The 19,932-nt window shown below is 37.0% G+C and overlaps 1 protein-coding gene across 1 annotated transcript in view; it reads left to right on the top strand.

Moving 5' to 3' along the window:
• Positions 1-19,932, top strand: part of ccdc186 (coiled-coil domain-containing protein 186) — a 32,497-nt gene that overhangs the window by 3,502 nt on the left and 9,063 nt on the right. The window contains exons 3-14 of the mRNA XM_048170540.1: positions 1,210-1,336; positions 4,690-4,818; positions 8,184-8,396; positions 8,509-8,628; positions 10,217-10,321; positions 10,624-10,722; positions 11,320-11,406; positions 11,497-11,639; positions 13,186-13,441; positions 13,997-14,186; positions 16,045-16,125; positions 17,763-17,982. Coding sequence (XP_048026497.1) covers positions 1,210-1,336; positions 4,690-4,818; positions 8,184-8,396; positions 8,509-8,628; positions 10,217-10,321; positions 10,624-10,722; positions 11,320-11,406; positions 11,497-11,639; positions 13,186-13,441; positions 13,997-14,186; positions 16,045-16,125; positions 17,763-17,982 — 1,770 coding nt within the window. The remainder of the gene's footprint in view (positions 1-1,209; positions 1,337-4,689; positions 4,819-8,183; positions 8,397-8,508; positions 8,629-10,216; positions 10,322-10,623; positions 10,723-11,319; positions 11,407-11,496; positions 11,640-13,185; positions 13,442-13,996; positions 14,187-16,044; positions 16,126-17,762; positions 17,983-19,932) is intronic.

Raw genomic sequence — 19,932 nt, 5'->3', positions numbered from 1 at the left:
TATTTTATAATGATTTTTATAGTTTTTTTTAAACTGATGTCCTGTGAATCTTCATGCACAAGTTATTATACCTAGTTATTAAATAATTTTTTATTAAATTTACAACTGTATTGCCTACAGAATTCTTTTTTTTTCTCTTTGTAGCATATTTTAATTATGTTTTAAATAATAATAATAATAATAATGTATTTATTATAAAATATGTTTTGGATTTTTTTGGACTTTAACTAGGCATATTTTTATGAATAACCAGCCTGTAATTATACTGAATTATAAAAGACAGATGTTGATTCAGTACATTGTGTGAATAGTGAATTATTTGTTAGGATGATTCAAAGCAGTAATTATTGAGTCTTTTTGACTGATTCATTGAAAGAACTGGCTATAATTAATTCTTTAAATTAAACTACATGACCTGGTTTCATAGACAAATCTTAAATTTAGCCAGGATTAGGCCTTAGTTCAATGAGGACATTTAAGTAGCTTTCATAAATGTGCCTTAGAAAAAAAAAATGACTGGTGTGCATCTTGAGAAACAATGACACTGACATATTTTAAGATATGTCAGTGCAAGTTGCTTTCTGCTTTGACAGTTTAAGCATGCATTTTAGTCTGGGACTGGGCTTAAGCCTTGTCTGTGAAACCGGGCATATATGTTTTTGCATCCAGCCAGTGAAAACCACGCAATAGAATTGCCTTTGTTTTATTTCACGGGTCATTGACTGTTTAATTATTGTTTAATTCACACTGCAAGCTCACAACTATGATTTCTTTTGTTGTGGTGCTGCTATTGATTATTTTATTCTGTGGTCAACCTGAGCCTTTCTGCTGTGAAACCCCCTCCTGTTCTGCCTTTATTAATTTTTGCAAGGGCATCTGGCTGACTCTCATATTGGAACCGGTCCACAGCTTTGCTTTGCCCGACCTGCTGTTAATATTGTCTGATCGGTGATGCTCATGGACACCTGTTCCCTCTCACACGGTCTTTTCTATGTTATGACATATATCGGTGCCTGATACTTTATCAAAAACAATTAATTGTTGTTCTTGATGTGGTTTAGATCACCATTTTAGCACAAATATGCTTCTCACTGACAACAAGCAAATCACAGAGAGACACCACAGAAGCAGCATTATTTCACAGTACAGCAGCTCCAATGTATTACAATTTGCTAACACTGAGAGTGACAGCTGGTAACTGTTTTTCAGGTTACTTGACGAGAATAAGAAACATCAGGAGCTGATTCTGGGCATCTGCTCTGAGAAAGACAACATGAGGGATGAGCTGAAGAAGAGGATGGAGACGGAGAAACAGCATCTTTGCACCATTAAGAAGGTAATGGCAACCATATATTGTGTGTGTGTTTGTGTCTTTATTCTTTTTTTTGTTTGTCCAACTATTGGAACACAAGTAAGTGTTTGAGAACCAATTCAGCTTGAAATTTGCTTTCATTTTCATATATTTTTCAAAAGCTTTACATATACACTCACCTAAAGGATTATTAGGAACACCTGTTCAATTTCTCATTAATGCAATTATCTAATCAACCAATCACATGGCAGTTGCTTCAATGCATTTAGGGGTGTGGTCCTGGTCAAGACAATCTCCTGAACTCCAAACTGAATGTCAGAATGGGAAAGAAAGGTGATTTAAGCAATTTTGAGCGTGGCATGGTTCTTGGTACCAGACGGGCCGGTCTGAGTATTTCACAGTCTGCTCAGTTACTGGGATTTTCACGCACAACCTTTTCTAGGGTTTACAAAGAATGGTGTGAAAAGGGAAAAACATCCAGTATGCGGCAGTCCTGTGGGCGAAAATGCCTTGTTGATGCTAGAGGTCAGAGGAGAATGGGCCGACTGATTCAAGCTGATAGAAGAGCAACTTTGACTGAAATAACCACTTGTTACAACCGAGGTATGCAGCAAAGCATTTGTGAAGCCACAACACGTACAACCTTGAGGCGGATGGGCTACAATAGCAGAAGACCCCACCGGGTACCACTCATCTCCACTACAAATAGGAAAAAGAGGCTACAATTTGCACGAGCTCACCAAAATTGGACAGTTGAAGACTGGAAAAATGTTGCCTGGTCTGATGAGTCTCGATTTCTGTTGAGACATTCAGATGGTAGAGTCAGAATTTGGCGTAAACAGAATGAGAACATGGATCCATCATGCCTTGTTACCACTGTGCAGGCTGGTGGTGGTGGTGGTGTAATGGTGTGGGGAATGTTTTCTTGGCACACTTTAGGCCCCTTAGTGCCAATTGGGTATTGTTTAAATGCCACGGCCTACCTGAGCATTGTTTCTGACCATTTCCATCCCTTTATGACCACCATGTACCCATCCTCTGATGGCTACTTACAGCAGGATAATGCACCATGTCACAAAGCTCGAATCATTTCAAATTGGTTTCTTGAACATGACTATGAGTTCACTGTACTAAAATGGCCCCCACAGTCACCAGATCTCAACCCAATAGAGCATCTTTGGGATGTGGTGGAACGGGAGCTTCGTGCCCTGGATGTGCATCCCACAAATCTCCATCAACTGCAAGATGCTATCCTATCAATATGGGCCAACATTTCTAAAGAATGCTTTCAGCACCTTGTTGAATCAATGCCACGTAGAATTAAGGCAGTTCTGAAGGCGAAAGGGGGTCAAACACAGTATTAGTATGGTGTTCCTAATAATCCTTTAGGTGAGTGTATATATACTATTCAAAAGTTTGGAATTTGTAAGATTTTTTTTAATGTTTTAAAAAAAAGTCTTTTATGATCACCAAGACTGCAAATATACAGTATAACACTAATATGTGGAACATACTTGCAACTTAAACTAAGTGTTTTCTAGTAAATGTAATTTATTCAAGTGATGCCAAGCTGAATTTTCAGAATCATTACTCCAGTCTTCAGTGTCACATGATCCTTCAGAAATCATTCTAATATGCTGATTTGTTGCTCAAGAATCATTTCGCATTTCGTATTATTATCAATGTTGAAAACTGTTGTGCTGAATAATATTTTTTTTGTGGAAACTGTGATGCATTTTTTTTTCCAGGATTCTTTGATGGATACGAAGTTCAAAAGAACAGCTTTTATTTGAAATAGCAATCTTTTGTAATGTTACAAATGTCTTTTACTGTCTCTTTAGATCAATTTAATGCATCCTTGCTGAATGAATTGATGTCTTAAAAAAAAAAAAAAAAAAAAAAAAAAAAACCTTGCTGACCCCAAACTGTGAATCAGTGTATTCAGATTTTAGGTATGCTCAGCTCAATGGCATTATTTGTAATTTAAATCCCACTCTAAGATCTGGATGGACAACCGTGATTGTCCCTTGTGCACTGATCAGAGAACACTTGTTTGCTGAAGAGCTTTCATCTGATACTGGAAAAGCGGGTTTGTTTGAGAGCGACTAAGTTCAATCTGAAAGAGCCCCCTGTCACAGAGGGTAATAACACAAATCAAACAGAGCGGTCTGGAGGGGGCAGGTCGAGAAGCTGTAATTAAGTGTTGCAGAAATGACGTGAAACTATTGTGTGTGTTTTGTTGTCATGGTTTCTCCACATAGTCAGAAAATGCTCTGACGGCACACAGACAGTCGCTTCCTCTGAATGAAACCTTGCCTGTCTCTTTACTTTTCATTCAATACCGGCACCGTGAAGAAAACTTAACACTTGGTTCCTACATGTGGTTGTCAGAAAGAGAGCCTGAATGCAGCCTTTGTCACTTATTTCAATATTAATTTGAATCTGTTTTCATAAGCAGTCCAGAAAAATGAAGATTCTGACTGGTGGTCAAAAGTTTGGAATAATTATGATTTTTTTTAATGTTGTCTCCTGCTCCTCCAGGCTATTTTTTAAATCAAAAATACAGTAAAAACAGTAATATTGTGAAATATTATTATGTTTTAAAATAACTGTTTTCTATTTTCATTATAAAATGTTATTTATTACTGTGATGGCTAAATTTATTTATTTTTTTACTGTTTATAATGGTTATTATTATCAGTGTTAAACAGTTTTTGCTGCTTAATATTTTTTGTGAAAACTGTTTTTTTTTTTTTTTCAGGATTCTTTAATAAATAGCATTAAAAGAACAGCATTTATTTTAAATATAAATCTTTTGTAACATTCTAAATGTCTTTACTGTCACTTGAATCAATTTTATGCATCCTTTGTTGAATAAAAGTATTAATTTCTTCTTTTTTAAAATATTACTTACACCAAACTTTTAAACAGTAGTGTATCATGGTTTCCAAAAAAAATATTGCATCATAGATAATAATAAGAAATGTCATATTAGCATATTAGAATGATTTCTGAAGGATCATGTGACACTGAAAACTGGAGTATTGGCTGCTGAAAATTCAGCATGGCCATCACAGGAATAAAATGGTAAATAATATTTGAATAGAAAACAGTTCTTTTAAATTTCACAATATTACTGTTTTTATTGTATTTTCCATAAAATAAGTGCAACCTTGGTGAGCATGGTGAGACTTTAAAAAAAAAAAAACATAATTATTTCAGACTTTTGACTGCCAGCTTATATTTAGACATAATATAACCATGTAAACTGATCTGTCTACTGTCTGTCAGAGCTGCCTCTGTTGTTGTCATGTTGATTATGTTTATGGTTACTGCGGTTATGACCTTTTAACTGATCGTCTCTCTTGTTTTACCAGTTTGAAAGCCGGGTGGAGGAACTTATGAAGGAACTAAAAGACTCCAGAGACAAACTGGTTCACCAGGATCAGGCTGCTAAGAATGCCATCCAGCAGATGCAGAGGGAAATTGCCTATCGGCTTGAACAGGTGAGAGGTCATCGCTATGGAGTCAGTCCAAACAAAGCCCTTCCTGCTAAGTTATTTCTAAATGGTTTTCATTCTGTGCTCATTGTGTCTCAGCATCTTTAAAATAAAATCACGTCATTTTTGCAGTGATATCTTGTTTGCACAAACTGAAAGTGGGTCATTGTGCGTTTTGTATTCTGCTTCCATCAACAGAATGTCAGGTGCTGGGTTTCCATTTGTATTTGTCCTCATCCTTTTTAATCCCACATAACGGAGGCTAAATATGAAGTCCAGCATTCAGATATTGAGGACTAATGTCAAGAAAAATATGCACAAAATCTGGATAGAGAGTTGTGTTTGGTTTGGCAGGACTTGTTCAAACAGCTCCTCACTTTCATGTAAACTCCTCAGTCAAGTGTGAGGGTCTCTCTTTTGCTCTTTCACTGCCTTTGGACACATATTATAGAAGTTATCATAGATAGTGGTTGACCGATATTGATTTTTTTTTTTTTTTTTTTTTTTTTTTTTGATGGCCGATGCTGATGCCAATATCTTAGGGCCTGTTTACACCTGGTCACTTCATGTGTTTTTACTGATCAGATAGCTATCTGATTTGTTCAAACAGTTCCATTTACACTTGGCCACATCCGATCTTTAATTCCCGAGCTATATGCAAATTTAACGGAGTTCGCAGCAACGAAAGCAACAGATATGTGCTGCATTTTATTTATCATAAGCTAATTTCAAGATCAAAGACCATAATAGGAGAGAGCGGCATCAGCACTGGTAAGATAATTTAGTCTCGTTACTTTTAATGAAGATGATTGTGTTTTGAGCATCTGCGACTTACTTTTAGTTTCATTTGCGGCAGTTTGCGCAACGGCTTGCTGAAGAGATACTCAGATACTCTTCTGTGGTGATGCATGTTGCAGTAGCGCTGTCATATCTGGCTATAACATGTCATATATCCTATATCATGCTCACACATTTTTTTTTTTTTACATTTTGGGAGGAGTAAAATTTGCATATGTTGTTTCAACAACCAGATGCTCTTGTCCAGTTTCTTTTGGAAAGAATCTTACATTCCTCACCTCCTGAAGTGTTTTGAGTGATTGGATTTAAATCCGTCTTGAAAGCATTTTGGGGGGCATTTACAACTGGTCTTTCAGGGCTCCAGACTAACATTTGGGAACAGTGGCCACTAAGTTATACAGAAGGTGGCGCCAGCACCTGATTTGGTTTGTTATTAAAGGTGCTAAAGAGGATCTTTTCGTCGACTGAGAAACCAAAGACTGTTAGTGAGTTTTTGAAATGAGCGCATGCGTAAGAACAACCCCCCTCCATCACAGCTCATTTCAAGGGAACGCCTCCCAAAACTCGTAAACACTCGTATTGGAACACGAGTGTTTACCACCGGCATTCGTGTTAGTGGATTCATTATGTCGGACTCGCCGCAGATAACTCATAATCTGTAGTTGTTACTCCTGTCTCCTGACAAAAATATTGCATGCGGCGCCTGTGGAGTGTGGAAAGTTACTGAAGCACGCAGCTACGCACGAGGAACATCATGGCAGTGATTGACAGCCAGAGGGCCAATCGTTTAGGTGATGATCACGTAAACGATTGGCTGATGTTTTTAAGGCCCTACCTCGTGCACAGATGATGTATATTAATATTATTCCCTTCAGTGCACCTAATAAATAGTCATTTATCAGTTAGTAAAGACAGTTTCAAGTAATATTGCAAAAATGTATAAAACAAAACATCCTCTTTAGCACCTTTAAATGGACCATACTGACCTGACCGACAGCTTCAGTGATTATAAAAGGAGCGCTCTTTACTTGCTTTCTGTGTAATTCAGTCACAATTTGAAGAAGTTTTTGTTTTTCATGAGACTTTGTGACTTTTCCATAGATTAGGGAGTCCTCCTCTGCTGCCATCAAGTGGTAATTTCATGTCTTTTTTTTGTTTAAGTGTTTGTTTGCCTAAAAGTGTTAGTTTTTCTTCATCTTTAAACTTTTAGTTTTACAAATCATCACATTAAAAATAACGGTAACACTTTACAATAAGGTTCATTAGTTAACATTAGTTAACTACATTAGTTAACATGAACTAATAATGAACTGCACTTATAATAATTATTAATCTTTGCTAATGTTGATTTCAACGTTTACTAATACATTATTAAAATCTTGTTAACATTAGTTAATGCACTGTGAACTAACATGAACAAACACTGAACAACTGTATTTTCATTAACTAACGTTTACGAAGATTAGTAAATACAGTAACAAATGTATTGCTCATGGTTAGTTCATGTTAGTTAATACTTTAACTAATGTTTACCTAATGAACCTTATTGTAAAGTGTTCCCAAAATAACATTAAAACTGGATAATATTTAGAAAATATTTTAAAAAGTCCTTAAAGTGCTCGAATTTCAGTCAAAATTAGCATAAACCCTGAAATGAATAATATAAAAGCATTTGAGTATTTCTGCTACAATGCAATGGTTTCAGTAAGCATTACTACATTAAATCCATTGTGATTTGTGGACTGGAGAGCCTTAACGTGTTCATTCATGGCACAGTGTTTCTTCTGGTTTCCACGTCGGTGCTGTTTGATCTGATATCTGTGGTTTAAAGCAGATAATTCTGCGCTGAATTTAAATGCTTCCCACTAGATCTCGGAGCGATTTTATTAATTCTGTGGCGAATTCAAGCGCTTTCTCACTGGATCTCCCAGCACTGTGTTATAACGGTGTCTCGTGCTTGAGATGAGTAAATGCGTGAGTAAACCTATTCTGAGCTTGCACTGTGCTGTTTATTATTGCTGCGAGCTGCACACCTCAAACAAACTGTTTCATTTTACTTTTGTTTTGTTTGAAAAATGAAAAATTTTGATGGCAACTTCTTGATTCTGTTATCCTATATATATAGAAAGGAAATAAACTTTGTAACTAGTGCACTCTGTAATCTGGTAAGTCTGTGTTTACTTCCTTTAACAGCTCTGTCTAATAATTTATTAGACAGAACTGCTAAGAGAAAGTAGACTAATGAAGACAGAGAATGGGAGATGTGGCATCAGAGTAGACTAATGAAGACAGAGAATGGGAGATGTGGCATCAGAGTAGACTAATGAAGACAGAGAATGGGAGATGTGGCATCAGTTTCAGTGTGTTCAAAATAAAAGTCCCATATGCTGTCAAAATAAAAGCATCTGACACATTGGCCAAACTTATCGGCTGATGCCTATAAGAATGCCAAATATCGGTTGATATCGGTCAACCACTAATTTGTGTGGCTAACTGGACTGTTACGGTTTCAGATCTCACATGATCCATAAACAGTGTTTGTTCATGTGTTTACATATGTTTTCTCATCCCAGGCCAATAAGAAATGTGACGAGGCACGTCAGGAGAAGGAGACAATGGTGATGAAGTATGTTCGAGGTGAAAAGGAAGCGCTGGACCTGCGGAGGGAGAAGGAACAGCTGGAGAAGAAGTTACGGGAGGCCACAGCAGAAGTAGACAAACAGGCTCGGAGGGGAAATTCACTGGCCCAGGATAAAGGACGCCTGCAACAGCTCTATGATGCCAAGGTCATACATTAAAAAATAGTTTACTTTGATGCTTGATGCAGTGTGTGAATCTACAGTATGAACTGCTTCTGTATGTTCTCAGTAGTGTTTGTCTTTGATTACGCTTCTGTAGGAGAACGAGGTGACGCGACTTTCCCGTGAACTGGAGAAAGTCAAAGAAGAAATCAATTCTCATGTCATCAAAGTAAAGTGGGCTCAGAACAAACTGAAGAGTGAAACGGACGCTCACAAGGTAAACCAGAGAACATTGTAAATAGACTTAAAGTTGACTGAAAGTTAAAGGTGCCCTAGAACCCCTTTTCAAAAGATATAATATAAGTCTAAGGTGTCCCCTGAATGTGTCTGTGCAGTTTCAGCTCAAAATACTCCATAGATTTTTTTAAATTAATTTTTTTTTAACTGCCTATTTTGAGCCATTATTACATATGCACCGATTAAGCGTGCGGCCCCTTTAAATCTCCCGCTCCCCCGCAAACACAAAGTTCACACAGCTAATATAACCCTCAAAATGGATCTTTACAAAGTGTTCATCATGCATACATCGATTCCTGTGAGTATAGTATTTATTTGGATGTTTGCATTTGATTCTGAATGAGTTTAAGGCTGTGCTCCGTGGCTAACGGCTAATGCTACACTGTTGGAGAGATTTATAAAGAATGAAGTTGTGTTTATGAATTATACAGACTGCAAGTGTTTAAAAATGAAAATAGCGACGGCTCTTGTCTCCGTGAATACAGTAATAAACGATGGTAACTTTAACCACATTTAACGGTACATTAGCAACATGCTAACGAAACATTTAGAAAGACAATTTACAAATATCACTAAAAATATCATGTTATCATGGATCATGTCAGTTATTATTGCTCCATCTGCCATTTTTCGCTATTGTCCTTGCTTGCTTACCTAGTCTGATGATTCAGCTGTGCTCATCCAGATGTTTTGCCCTTGTGTAATGCCTTGAACATGGGCTGGCATATGCAAATATTGGGGGCGTACATATTAATGATCCTGACTGTTACGTAACAGTCGGTGTTATGTTGAGATTCGCCTGTTTTTCAGAGGTCTTTTAAACAAATGAGATTTATATAAGAAGGAGGAAATAATGGTGTTTGAGACTCACTGTATGTCATTTCCATGTACTGAATTCTTGTTATTTAACTATGCCAAGATAAATTAAATTTTTCATTCGATGGCACCTTTAAAGTAAAGATTGCTAAAAGTTATTCCAACAATATAATTGTCATCGCTGTCGTTGTTACAGCTGTGAAGTAACAATAATGACAGAGAGGAATGATATTATTGGAATGACTTAAAGAGCAATTTTTTAGATGACGAATAATGAAAAACATTGACAGCCAATCAGAAATCACCTGATTCCAAGAGCTCGAGCATTTAAAGGGGCAGAAGACATTTAAAAAGTGCTTAAAATAAACAGAACGTTATCATTTGTTAGTATGGACACTAATATAGTTATCATTATAGTTAGATTTATGGTAACCTTTCTTGTTGTGAATGGGCCTTTAGATATACTCTCACTCTTTTATGATAGGGCACATTATTATAGAAGCTATGACAAAGCCAAAGGCCAAACTCCAATGTTGAAGTAGAGGAAATTCCAATACATTAGTGGCACAACTGCAGTTTTCTCCCCAATTATTTCACATAAGATTATTTTTAAAAGATCCTATATATTTTTTGTAAAGTCACAATAGTTTACAATAGTTCAGCTTCATTTAAATGTCTGAAATTGATTTTAATTTCGTTTTAGTTAACAATAACAACACTGATTTCACTTTGAGATGTCTCTTTAATAACAGGAAACAAAAGACAAATTAAGAGAAACGACCGCCAAGCTGACTCAAGCAAAAGAAGAGACGGAACAGATTCGCAAAAACTGCCAAGACATGATCCGCACATACCAGGTACTGTTTACTTATGACATGAAATCAGTACTGCCCACTAGAGGGCACAATATACCAACATTTGCCTGTAGAATGCAAAACCCATTGTAAAAAAATGAGTTGAATGCAAAACCTGTTATCTATAATGAGTTGGAGATGTGCATTTCAAGTTGTGCACTCTGCTATAGTTTATTAAAAAATGGTTGCTTCAGTTCTCCGCTCAACACAATTTGTTGGCTTATCTTCATTTAGGGGGATATAAGCTAATTTGCAGTTTCTGTGGCTTGTTATAAACTTCAAACCTCCCTCTCTGTCTCCTGCAGGAATCCGAGGAGATTAAGTCAAATGAATTGGATGCAAAGCTGCGAGAGACCAAAGGAGAGCTGGAGAAGCAAAAACAAGAGCAGACAGACCAGCTAGAGGTGCAGTTTCACTTCATTTACACTCCAATTCCCTTTAGTATAAGTCATTTTAAGAGCATACACATAATACTATTAAGAAAAATCCCTATATTCACAAAGTTTGAATGATATCTGTACAGTCTTGCCTACTAGGAACTGTATATTTACCACAAGCCTAAATGATATCAATTTCTCACATCATATCTGAGTGTGTGTTTCTCTAGGGCACAGCGGCCTCATTAAAGTCCGTTTTACAGCTTTTGGGGCGAGTGTTTGTTCATGTTACACCTCATACATCTTTGGTTTGCCGTTCTGCCACTGCTCCTCTGAGATATGCCGCTTGGTCCGTATGGCACTTTGCCACCTGCTTTTAAATGTATTTAAGAGTAAATGAGTCTCCATTCACCAGGCGTCATTAGTACCCGAGGCTGACAATGAGAGTGTGTACTCCCTTATCAATGAGTCGCTCCTGTGCACGAAATAGTGCTATTAGCATTTGCATTCGCATTAGCATTATTAACATAGTGTTGCCTAGCAGGCGTCCTCTGCTGATTGTGATTACAATGATGAATAATGTTCGAAAGAGGAGTTTTCACGGTCATTTTGTTTGATTGGCAGATGCACAAGGCTAAGATTAAGGAGTTGGAGGATCTGAAGAGGACTTTTAAAGAAGGCATGGATGAACTGACCACCCTGCGGACTAAGGTGGAAACTCATTTCTAAAGATAACTCTATGAAATGACTCTGTGTAAAAGTACATTATTCTGAAGCTTTGGCACTCTCTCTGGCCCTCAGGTTAAGTGTCTGGAGGATGAACGGCCTCGCTGGGAAGACGAACTCTGCAAATACAGAGAGATCATTAACAGACAGAAGGCTGAGATCCAGAACCAGAGGGAAAAACTCACCGCCATCACTAGACTAGAGGAGCAGCACCAGAGGTCTGAACACTCGTGTCTACAGGAACCCACCACTGACTATATCTAATATTCATTCAACTACAAGCTCATTGAGCCTAAACTTTGTCTACACTGCGCCCAATTCTGATTTGCTTTTCAGATCTGAAATTAAGACTAACTCTCATTTTTAGGTCATGAAATCGGATCCATTTGTCGAGACTAGTGTTGTCACAATGCCAGTTATGCTTTACAATTCCTGATACCAATTTCAGTGCAAGGCAAACATAATTTGCTATTGAAATAATCCTTTTAACAATTTTACAAAATGTAGTATTAATGCAAATAAAATTAACAAATTGAACTGTATATCATAAACTAACAATGAACAATTTTACAGTATTTATTAATCTAGGTTATTGTTAATTTATAAATATATACTATATTAATATACTATACTAAATATGCTATTGTTAATTGTTAATAATTCATGTTTGTTCATATAAATAAAGAAATGATTATATAATAGATAGAAAAACAAATAATTTATAAATAATATATAATTAATTACTTGCATGTTGAAATAAGATTAATAAATGTTGTAAATAATTATTTAAAAGGTTAATAACTGCTTTAATTTATGATACTAAATAAATAATAAAAAATTAAAATAATGGTAAAATTGAACATATATGACATTAAATAGATTATACAAGAGTTGTTATGGTTAACTAAAACTATTAAAAATAATGTTTGTTAATTAAAATATAGCTGAAATTACACGAAAATGCAGAAATGACAAATGTTGCCTTGGGAAGTAACTGAAGTAAAATAATTTTAAGTTGAAGTACTACAATTACTTGAACTAAAACTGAAATAAAAATAAATTAAATGGAAAAAAATGTAAATATAAAAAACATAAAAAGACAATTCAATACACCATAACACTGGACTGTACTCTCTTTGCTCAGCCTCAGTTTTGTTCACGTCGATATAAATATGCGGTCTGCTCTGATTAAGGTCTATTATAATCCAGACAACACTACAGACTTTATTCGTATTTGCATGTTTGAATATCATTTGCATCTGACTCTGAGATCCTTAGACTGTTAATTTTGCCGTGCTTCAGTAAAGCGTCCCGACCTTGAGTGATCTCCCAGCAGTTGGTGGACCCTGCTGATGCAGGAACTGCAGGTGGATGTGAATCCACGGTAGCGTGATCACACGGGCCCCTGCAGCACTGACAGAATAATTCATACCTCTGTGGCCGCCTCACAGGGGCTGCTCTGATTTCACTTCTGGTAGGCACATAAACGTGTCAGTCAGCTCTATTAGCTCATTCTTATTTTCAGGGTATTTTAAAACTCTCTATTGCAGATGAGTTATTTGTATTCCCAAGAATGGTAGACCTTGTCTTTAGTGCATTAATTTAGACCCTTCAGTCGGACACTTTTATAGTCTATGCAGTCATTTAGTCTGTTGGGAATGCTGATACACCTTGGATGAAACCAGACAAGGGTGGAATTATCTTAAATAGCACAGGCTGTACACGTGTTGGTCCTTGTGTCTAACGTGTGCGTGTCTTTCTCAGGGATGATCAGGACATTGCATCCTTGCGGGAGGAGGTGGAGAATCTGAACTCTCAGATCACTGACCTGCAGAGGGACATTGAAGGCAGCAGGACGAGAGAAGCGGAGCTACTGGGCTTCACTGAGAAATTGTCCAGTAAAAATGCTCAGCTCCAGTCTGAGAACAACAGCTTACAGTCCCAGCTGGACAGACTGAACAACAGCTCCAGAGAGCTGCACAGCAAACTAGAGGAGACGGAGAGATCCCTCTCTGAAATGGTAAGACATTTGCATGTATAGTGTTGGGGAGATTTCTTAGAAACCATACCATGCCAAGTAACAAACTACCCTCAAAGTACACTGCCCGGCCAAAAAAAAAAAGTTGCTGTTTGGATTTAAATAGGCAAATGAGAGTCTATGATTGGATCATTATTGCAGTGATTGTTATGTTTCTAGCATGTTTTATGTTTGGAAACAATTCTGTAGCTTTTCATTTTTTAAACAACCTTGTAGATGACATGGCCATATTCCAGGATGACAATGTCAAGATTCATCAGGCTCAAATTGTGAAAGAATGGTTGGGAGGGAGCATGAAGAATCATTTTCACGCATGAATTGGCACCTCTGAGTCCAGACCTTACATTCACTGAAAGTCTTTAGGATGTACTGGAGTAGACTTTACAGAGTGCTTGACTCTTGCAATGTCAATACAAGATCTTGACCAAAAAATTATGCACCTCTTTATGGAAATAAGAACAACTCGCAAGATACTCGCACACAAATTGTTTAATAATTTAGATTTCGAGGCATTATTCAGTTTGTGTATGTTTTCAGACGGACAGGTTGAAGAGAGAGGAGCAACAGAGGCAGGAGGAAGTTTTGGCGTTGCAGACGGAGAGAACGTCGCTGCTGGCGGAGACAGCACAACTAAAGACACGAGTGGAGGAATTACGAGACGAACTTGTTACTCAGAAGAGAAAACAGGCGGCCAATATCAAAGACCTCACCAAGCAGCTCATACAGGGTTAGCATCTCAAATAATTCCTGTCTTATTTTTTAATTAATTTTCATTTATTTTCTGGTATTGATTTATTTTTGGAGTTCAGAAATAATGAGAAATGCAACAAGACCTCAAATGCAGACTCAAAAGCTTTTACAAAACAAGCTTTTCATAGTCTGTTCATAGTTTTCAGTGACAACTGGCACAGACACATATGTGCACAGCACATATTTCAGTCACAGAAAATCACTATAGTGCTTAAAGTGCCTTAATGTACTAAAATGGTGATATTAAAAGATCAAATTCGGTATACACCTTATTGATGTTGGACACTATATACAGGCAAGCAGATGAGCCCAGAATATAACCGCAGCGCGCTAATTGGTTGTGTTTACTTTATAATGGTTTTCTATTGGATAACATTTAATGGAAAACTTTGTGCATTGCATTTATATTCTGGGTTCATCTGTTTGCATGTACATAGTATGCATCATCAATAAGGTGTATATTGAATTTGGTCAGGTTAGTACAAAACTGGTAAAAAATAAGTGGCGAAAGCATTGTTTTGCCATCCAAGCAGACGTTCCTATAAGGATGTGACGTCACATGAAAACTATGAATATAAATGTAAAGCATCGAACTGTTTTTGTTTTTGTTTGTTTTTTTTACGCTCAGTTGTTTATTGTACAAAAATCACTTTAAAATAACTGTAATTTGTTAATATCAGAGTAAACTGATATTAAATTATTTAAATGACAGGAACCTTTTAAATTTTATAAGTGCATTAACATTTTACACATAAACCAGTATTTAATATAGTGTTGGTCTGTTGCATAGTTTTGTTCATGTTTTTTGTGGATGAGGGCATGTCACACAACAGGTCCATGCTGGCATCTTCTTAATTTGGCTCGCTTCTACCAAGCAACTCTTGCCAAAATATCAGAGTTGGACGCATGGCCTTTGACGTCAATATGGGAAGCATTCTCCTTCCTTTTTAAAAGCTTATTTATTTTTCTATCCTTATGCACAATTGTAGGTTTAGTTTCATTGTTTTTTTCCCCTTGCTGAACAACCCTGCGACCATCAGTGGGTTGCGAAATGACCCCCCCGGTTAAGAACCACCGATGCCAATGTTTTTAATACAAAATGAAAGACAAAAAAAGGAACAAATCATAACGCAATTCTGAAAAGAGGCTATATCGTTCCACTCTCATATTGTTTTTCTTCTCTGTGTGTAGATGTCTTAACTAGAATTCGATTTGTTATTTTAATAGGCTCTCAGTGAGTTACTTCTTCATGCTCCCAGGAGCCCACAGGCACTGTTAGTAATTATCAAGCCATATTGACGCTCTCGGTGGGCAGACTGACGTTCACTGCAGACAGATTGAGTTTATGTATCTGTGCCTGCCTGTAGCCACAGGAAAGGCTAGGTTAGGGCACAAGACTATTTCATAGCGTCTCTTCTTTGAGAGGAGAGATGAGGAGGGGAGGGCAAGGGAGAAGAACGTGCGTCTTGGGACTCTCTTTTAGTGTCGGTGGAGGCTTACAGTACGTGACGTTATTTTTAAACAAATCTATTTTTTCCTTCTCCCATTTGGGTCCCCGTGATCTTCAACCGCTTTCTCAAGGTCTGCATGTTAAATGCGAACCTTAATTCTGCATATTTGATGGTCACTACAGATGTGCCTGGTGGGTGGGAGTTTTATGGTAGGTCATAACCCCCCTCAGCAGGTGCAGCGCTAGAATGAGGCACTGAGCGGTACACGCACTCAGTCATCGGCTCATTACTGATACTGGGGAGTCTGTCTCTGCCAGGAGTGTGTGTGTGTGTTCGCCACTGTAAGAGAGAGAACTCATTGTGTGTTTTGGGCATTTTGTGTAGCTCGTAAGAAGCTGGAGCATGTGGAGAATGGAGGATGTGATCGAGAGGGCAGCAGTATGGGCAGCCGTTCCAGTTCCTCAGGTACATCTGTTTAACCCTTCAGTAGAGATTTTGAGAGCGACACACACTCAGTCATTTTTATCTTTTCTTCCCTATGTGCCCTATTTTGGTAACACTTTACCTGTGGCCTATATATAATGCATTATAAAAGCATTCATAATGCCTTATACAACAGTTTCAATTTGCCTCTATCTCATAGGGCTCTTGCTTAATTATAATAGACTTTGTTATCCATTATATATTTTTTTTAATAAATAGTTGTAAGTCGAGTTATTATACGTTATAAAACTTACCTATTCATGTCTGCACCTTTTTAAAGAGCATAATCCATTAACTCAAAATCAACACATGAAATTGGGTCTTTTAACGCATTATATTCTTGAAAGAGCTAACTATGAATAGATGTTATTATGAACAGGGGTGAACTTAAGTGGTGCGCAGGTGCGCATGCGTGACCCAAATAAAAAATGCGCTGGGTAGATAGGTTCAGACCACTCATTTGCGTACCAACATGATTGATGCACAATCACCATTTTAGATCGACTAACTGTTTTGAACATACTTCATAAGATTTCTATTTAAATCAAATGCATAAATCTGCCGCTTTCAGAGCAAAACGCAAAATTGTGACATTCACACGGCAGTGCTAAAACCGGCAGTGCATATACTTATTTTCTGGCAACCTGCCAAAATAAAAGCTTGCTGATTTTAGGTTTGAACATGTTGAAAATTCATTAAAAAAAAAGTAAAAAAGAGAAAAAAAATGAAAATGTAAATTTTGCATTGTATTTTTTTTAATTGTACTAAAAAATGTTTGTATTTTTATTCAATACAAATTTTTTTATTTTAAAATATAATAGTATTATCGCTCTTTATTTATTTGTTTATTATTTTATTTTAAAAAAAAAACTAAATAAAGTGAAATAATGCTATTATTAATTATTTTATTTTTAATTTACAAGTTATATTTAATGGGTCACACTATGTGCAGTGTAAACACCAAACGGAAAACTTATGTGCACCACTGATTATGAAGGTCCATGTATATTAAAATAGAAAAGAGCTATTTTAATCTGTAATAATATTTCTCAATATTGTTTTTACTGTATTTATGATTAAATACATGGTAAGCATAAGAGACAAAAACATAAAGTTTGTAATATTTCTGGTTCAGTACAGTTTACATCACATCAACCTCATTTGACAAAAGAGAAGCCAACAAGCTTAAATATCAGTACAGTAACACACTTACAGTTAAATCCAATCTTTCAGTCCCACTTTAAAAAGGACACTTTAGACAAGTGTTAAGCTAAAAAAAAAACTGTAAAGTTTTGCTAAATAAATCAATTAAATGCTTTAACGCAAACCTGATCTACACATTTCTGCTTTTAAACCCTCTGGAATGCTGACCTGGTTTACTTTCTTGAAAGCGTGTTACTGTAACCTGCAATTTATTTATTTATTTATTTCTAAAGACTGAAGAATGAGTCAAAGTTAATTTGTGGTGAACATCATTAGCAGCAGCATTTGCGACATAAAGCTTAACTTGTATTGAACCCAGAGTATTCCTGTAATCTTAGTGCCAAGTTTCCTTCCTGTGTTGCTTGTTTATATTGCGTGACTGTAACTGCACAATGGTTTGAATCTCTCACTTTTAGGCTCTCTAAACGCAAGGGGCAGCAGTATGGATGATCGCTCTCCGGAGAATCAGTCCGGTTCATCGGTGGTAGTGGTGGACAGTTTCCCCGAGGTGGACAAAGCTGTGCTGGTGGAGCGCATCGTGCGGCTGCAGAAAGCACATGCTCGTAAGAACGAAAAGATTGAATTCATGGAGGACCACATCAAACAGCTGGTGGAGGAGATCAGGAAAAAGACAAAGTGAGTGAGAGCGAAAAAGACGGAGTGGAAGATAAAAGACAATAGAGAAAAAATCCTTGGCTCCCAAAGTTTAATTTGACAGTTACAAATGAGCCTGGAGCTGTCTAGTTGACATTGACATTCATGTATATACAAAGCGGTCATGAAGGACACCAAATAGAACCCATGAGTTTAATAGAAAATTAATAATGTAGAAGGCTCCAGAAAGCATTTGGACACTTAAGCCACAATGAAAAATGTATGAATGTCTAATAAAATATCAAAATACATGGCATTTATTTTAAATTAACATAGCGCAAATTTGTCCTCACAAAAACGACTGAAATAGCCAAACCTGTTAATTAGAGCATAAGTTTGGCCATGTGGTGTGTTTAATATCTAACAGTGATATTCGGGCAGTTTTCAGTGTCCAAATATTTTTCGATGCCACTATAGAGCAGCTCTGAGCTTTTGTTGTGTAGAGAATTTCTCACTGTCACCCCTCCTTTTCGTCTGGTCAGATTTGGCTGGTCATTGTCCCTCTCTTGCATCCTCTCTTTCTCTTTTTTTTCTGCCTATTTTTGTTTTGTTGGGTTTTTTCCTTTGTTTATTTGTCTACGGCTTCCTGACCAAAGCTTGTATCTTGTATGTCTGACTTTCATTGCAAAAGGGGATTTGGCAGACATTCATCTTTTTCTTTCACACACACACCGAGCAAACCTATGCTTCTGACACAGAGGTCTTGCCAGTGATATTTATAGCTGTCGGTTCTTGCGGGAGCGATGTGTCACCAAGATTGCTAATGATGCCTGATACATATTCATACGCACCCCCATACATGAGGGATCAGGCCGCCGGTGCACATTTCCACCACAGAAAAAAAAAAATCTTTTTGCAAAACAAAGTGAATGGTCTCAGAGAACAAGAACGAGATAAATAATTTAACATGCCACAGAAGGCTGCTAGTTGGGTTGCCGCCACCGCTATGGACAGAAATGCCATCTCTGTCCCTTTCCCATCACTTTTGAATAATGATAGGCTTTGAATCAGTCCACCTGCACTAACCCACATTCATTAGTTCTAATCAAAGACGCATCCCATTGAGGTCAGGCTTAATTTAGCCTCCTTAGCTGATCTTTAGCCATTACGTGCAGCTGAGCATCCTCAACAAGTCCAAATTCGCCAAGCGGTGGAATGTTTCCCAGATTTTTATTGACAGTTCACATTCAAGTGATTCTTTGACATACGGGAAGGTTAGATCAGGCCGGTATATCATTCAAGGCTCAGTGGAAATTGATTATAGCATAAAACCACAATTGATTTAATAACGTTTCCTTGATTTTACAGCATGACTACACCTAGCTGAGGATTACCATATATCTCAAAGGAGATAAACCTAAGTATTCTCACTGCGCCTCTCGTCAAGGGCGGTTAGAGGAAATTGCTGATGTTCTGGAATTGATATCAAGTGCCGCTGGATTTGCATGCGATTCATTTTTATTGGATTGGTGCATAAATTATCACTATATTTAGTAGTGCTTGCTACATTTCAACAAACCTCTAACCTTAACGATTAGACTGTAGCATGAACAAGTCGTATGACTTGGTGTGGAGAGGAATGCTATTACTTTTTGAGATTTTTGTCCAGCGGATGATGAAATGTGTGGAAAAAAAATGATTGAATGTTCAGACTCTGAAGCCCTCGAATTGACATGGTGTCCCTGTGGACTCCAGCAGTGTCAAAGGACCAGAATATCATTGAGACATTGAAAATCATGGAAATTTTGTCAGGTGAACGCCAACATTGTGGCAGTGAGTTTTGCACAGGCAAGCTGCATTTTCAGGAAATTGAATAATGTAGTTGGAGATTTTAATGCATGAAATGCAATCTGAGTGGAAAAGCTGGTGAATTATATTTTTTGACCCGTATATATCTTTTGATCAACACTTTTGATTCTTGATTGAAACGGG

Source organism: Megalobrama amblycephala, linkage group LG20 (assembly GCF_018812025.1).
Source record: "Megalobrama amblycephala isolate DHTTF-2021 linkage group LG20, ASM1881202v1, whole genome shotgun sequence".
Taxonomy (NCBI): Eukaryota; Metazoa; Chordata; class Actinopteri; order Cypriniformes; family Xenocyprididae; genus Megalobrama; species Megalobrama amblycephala.
This window is presented reverse-complemented; position numbering and strand designations above follow the sequence as displayed.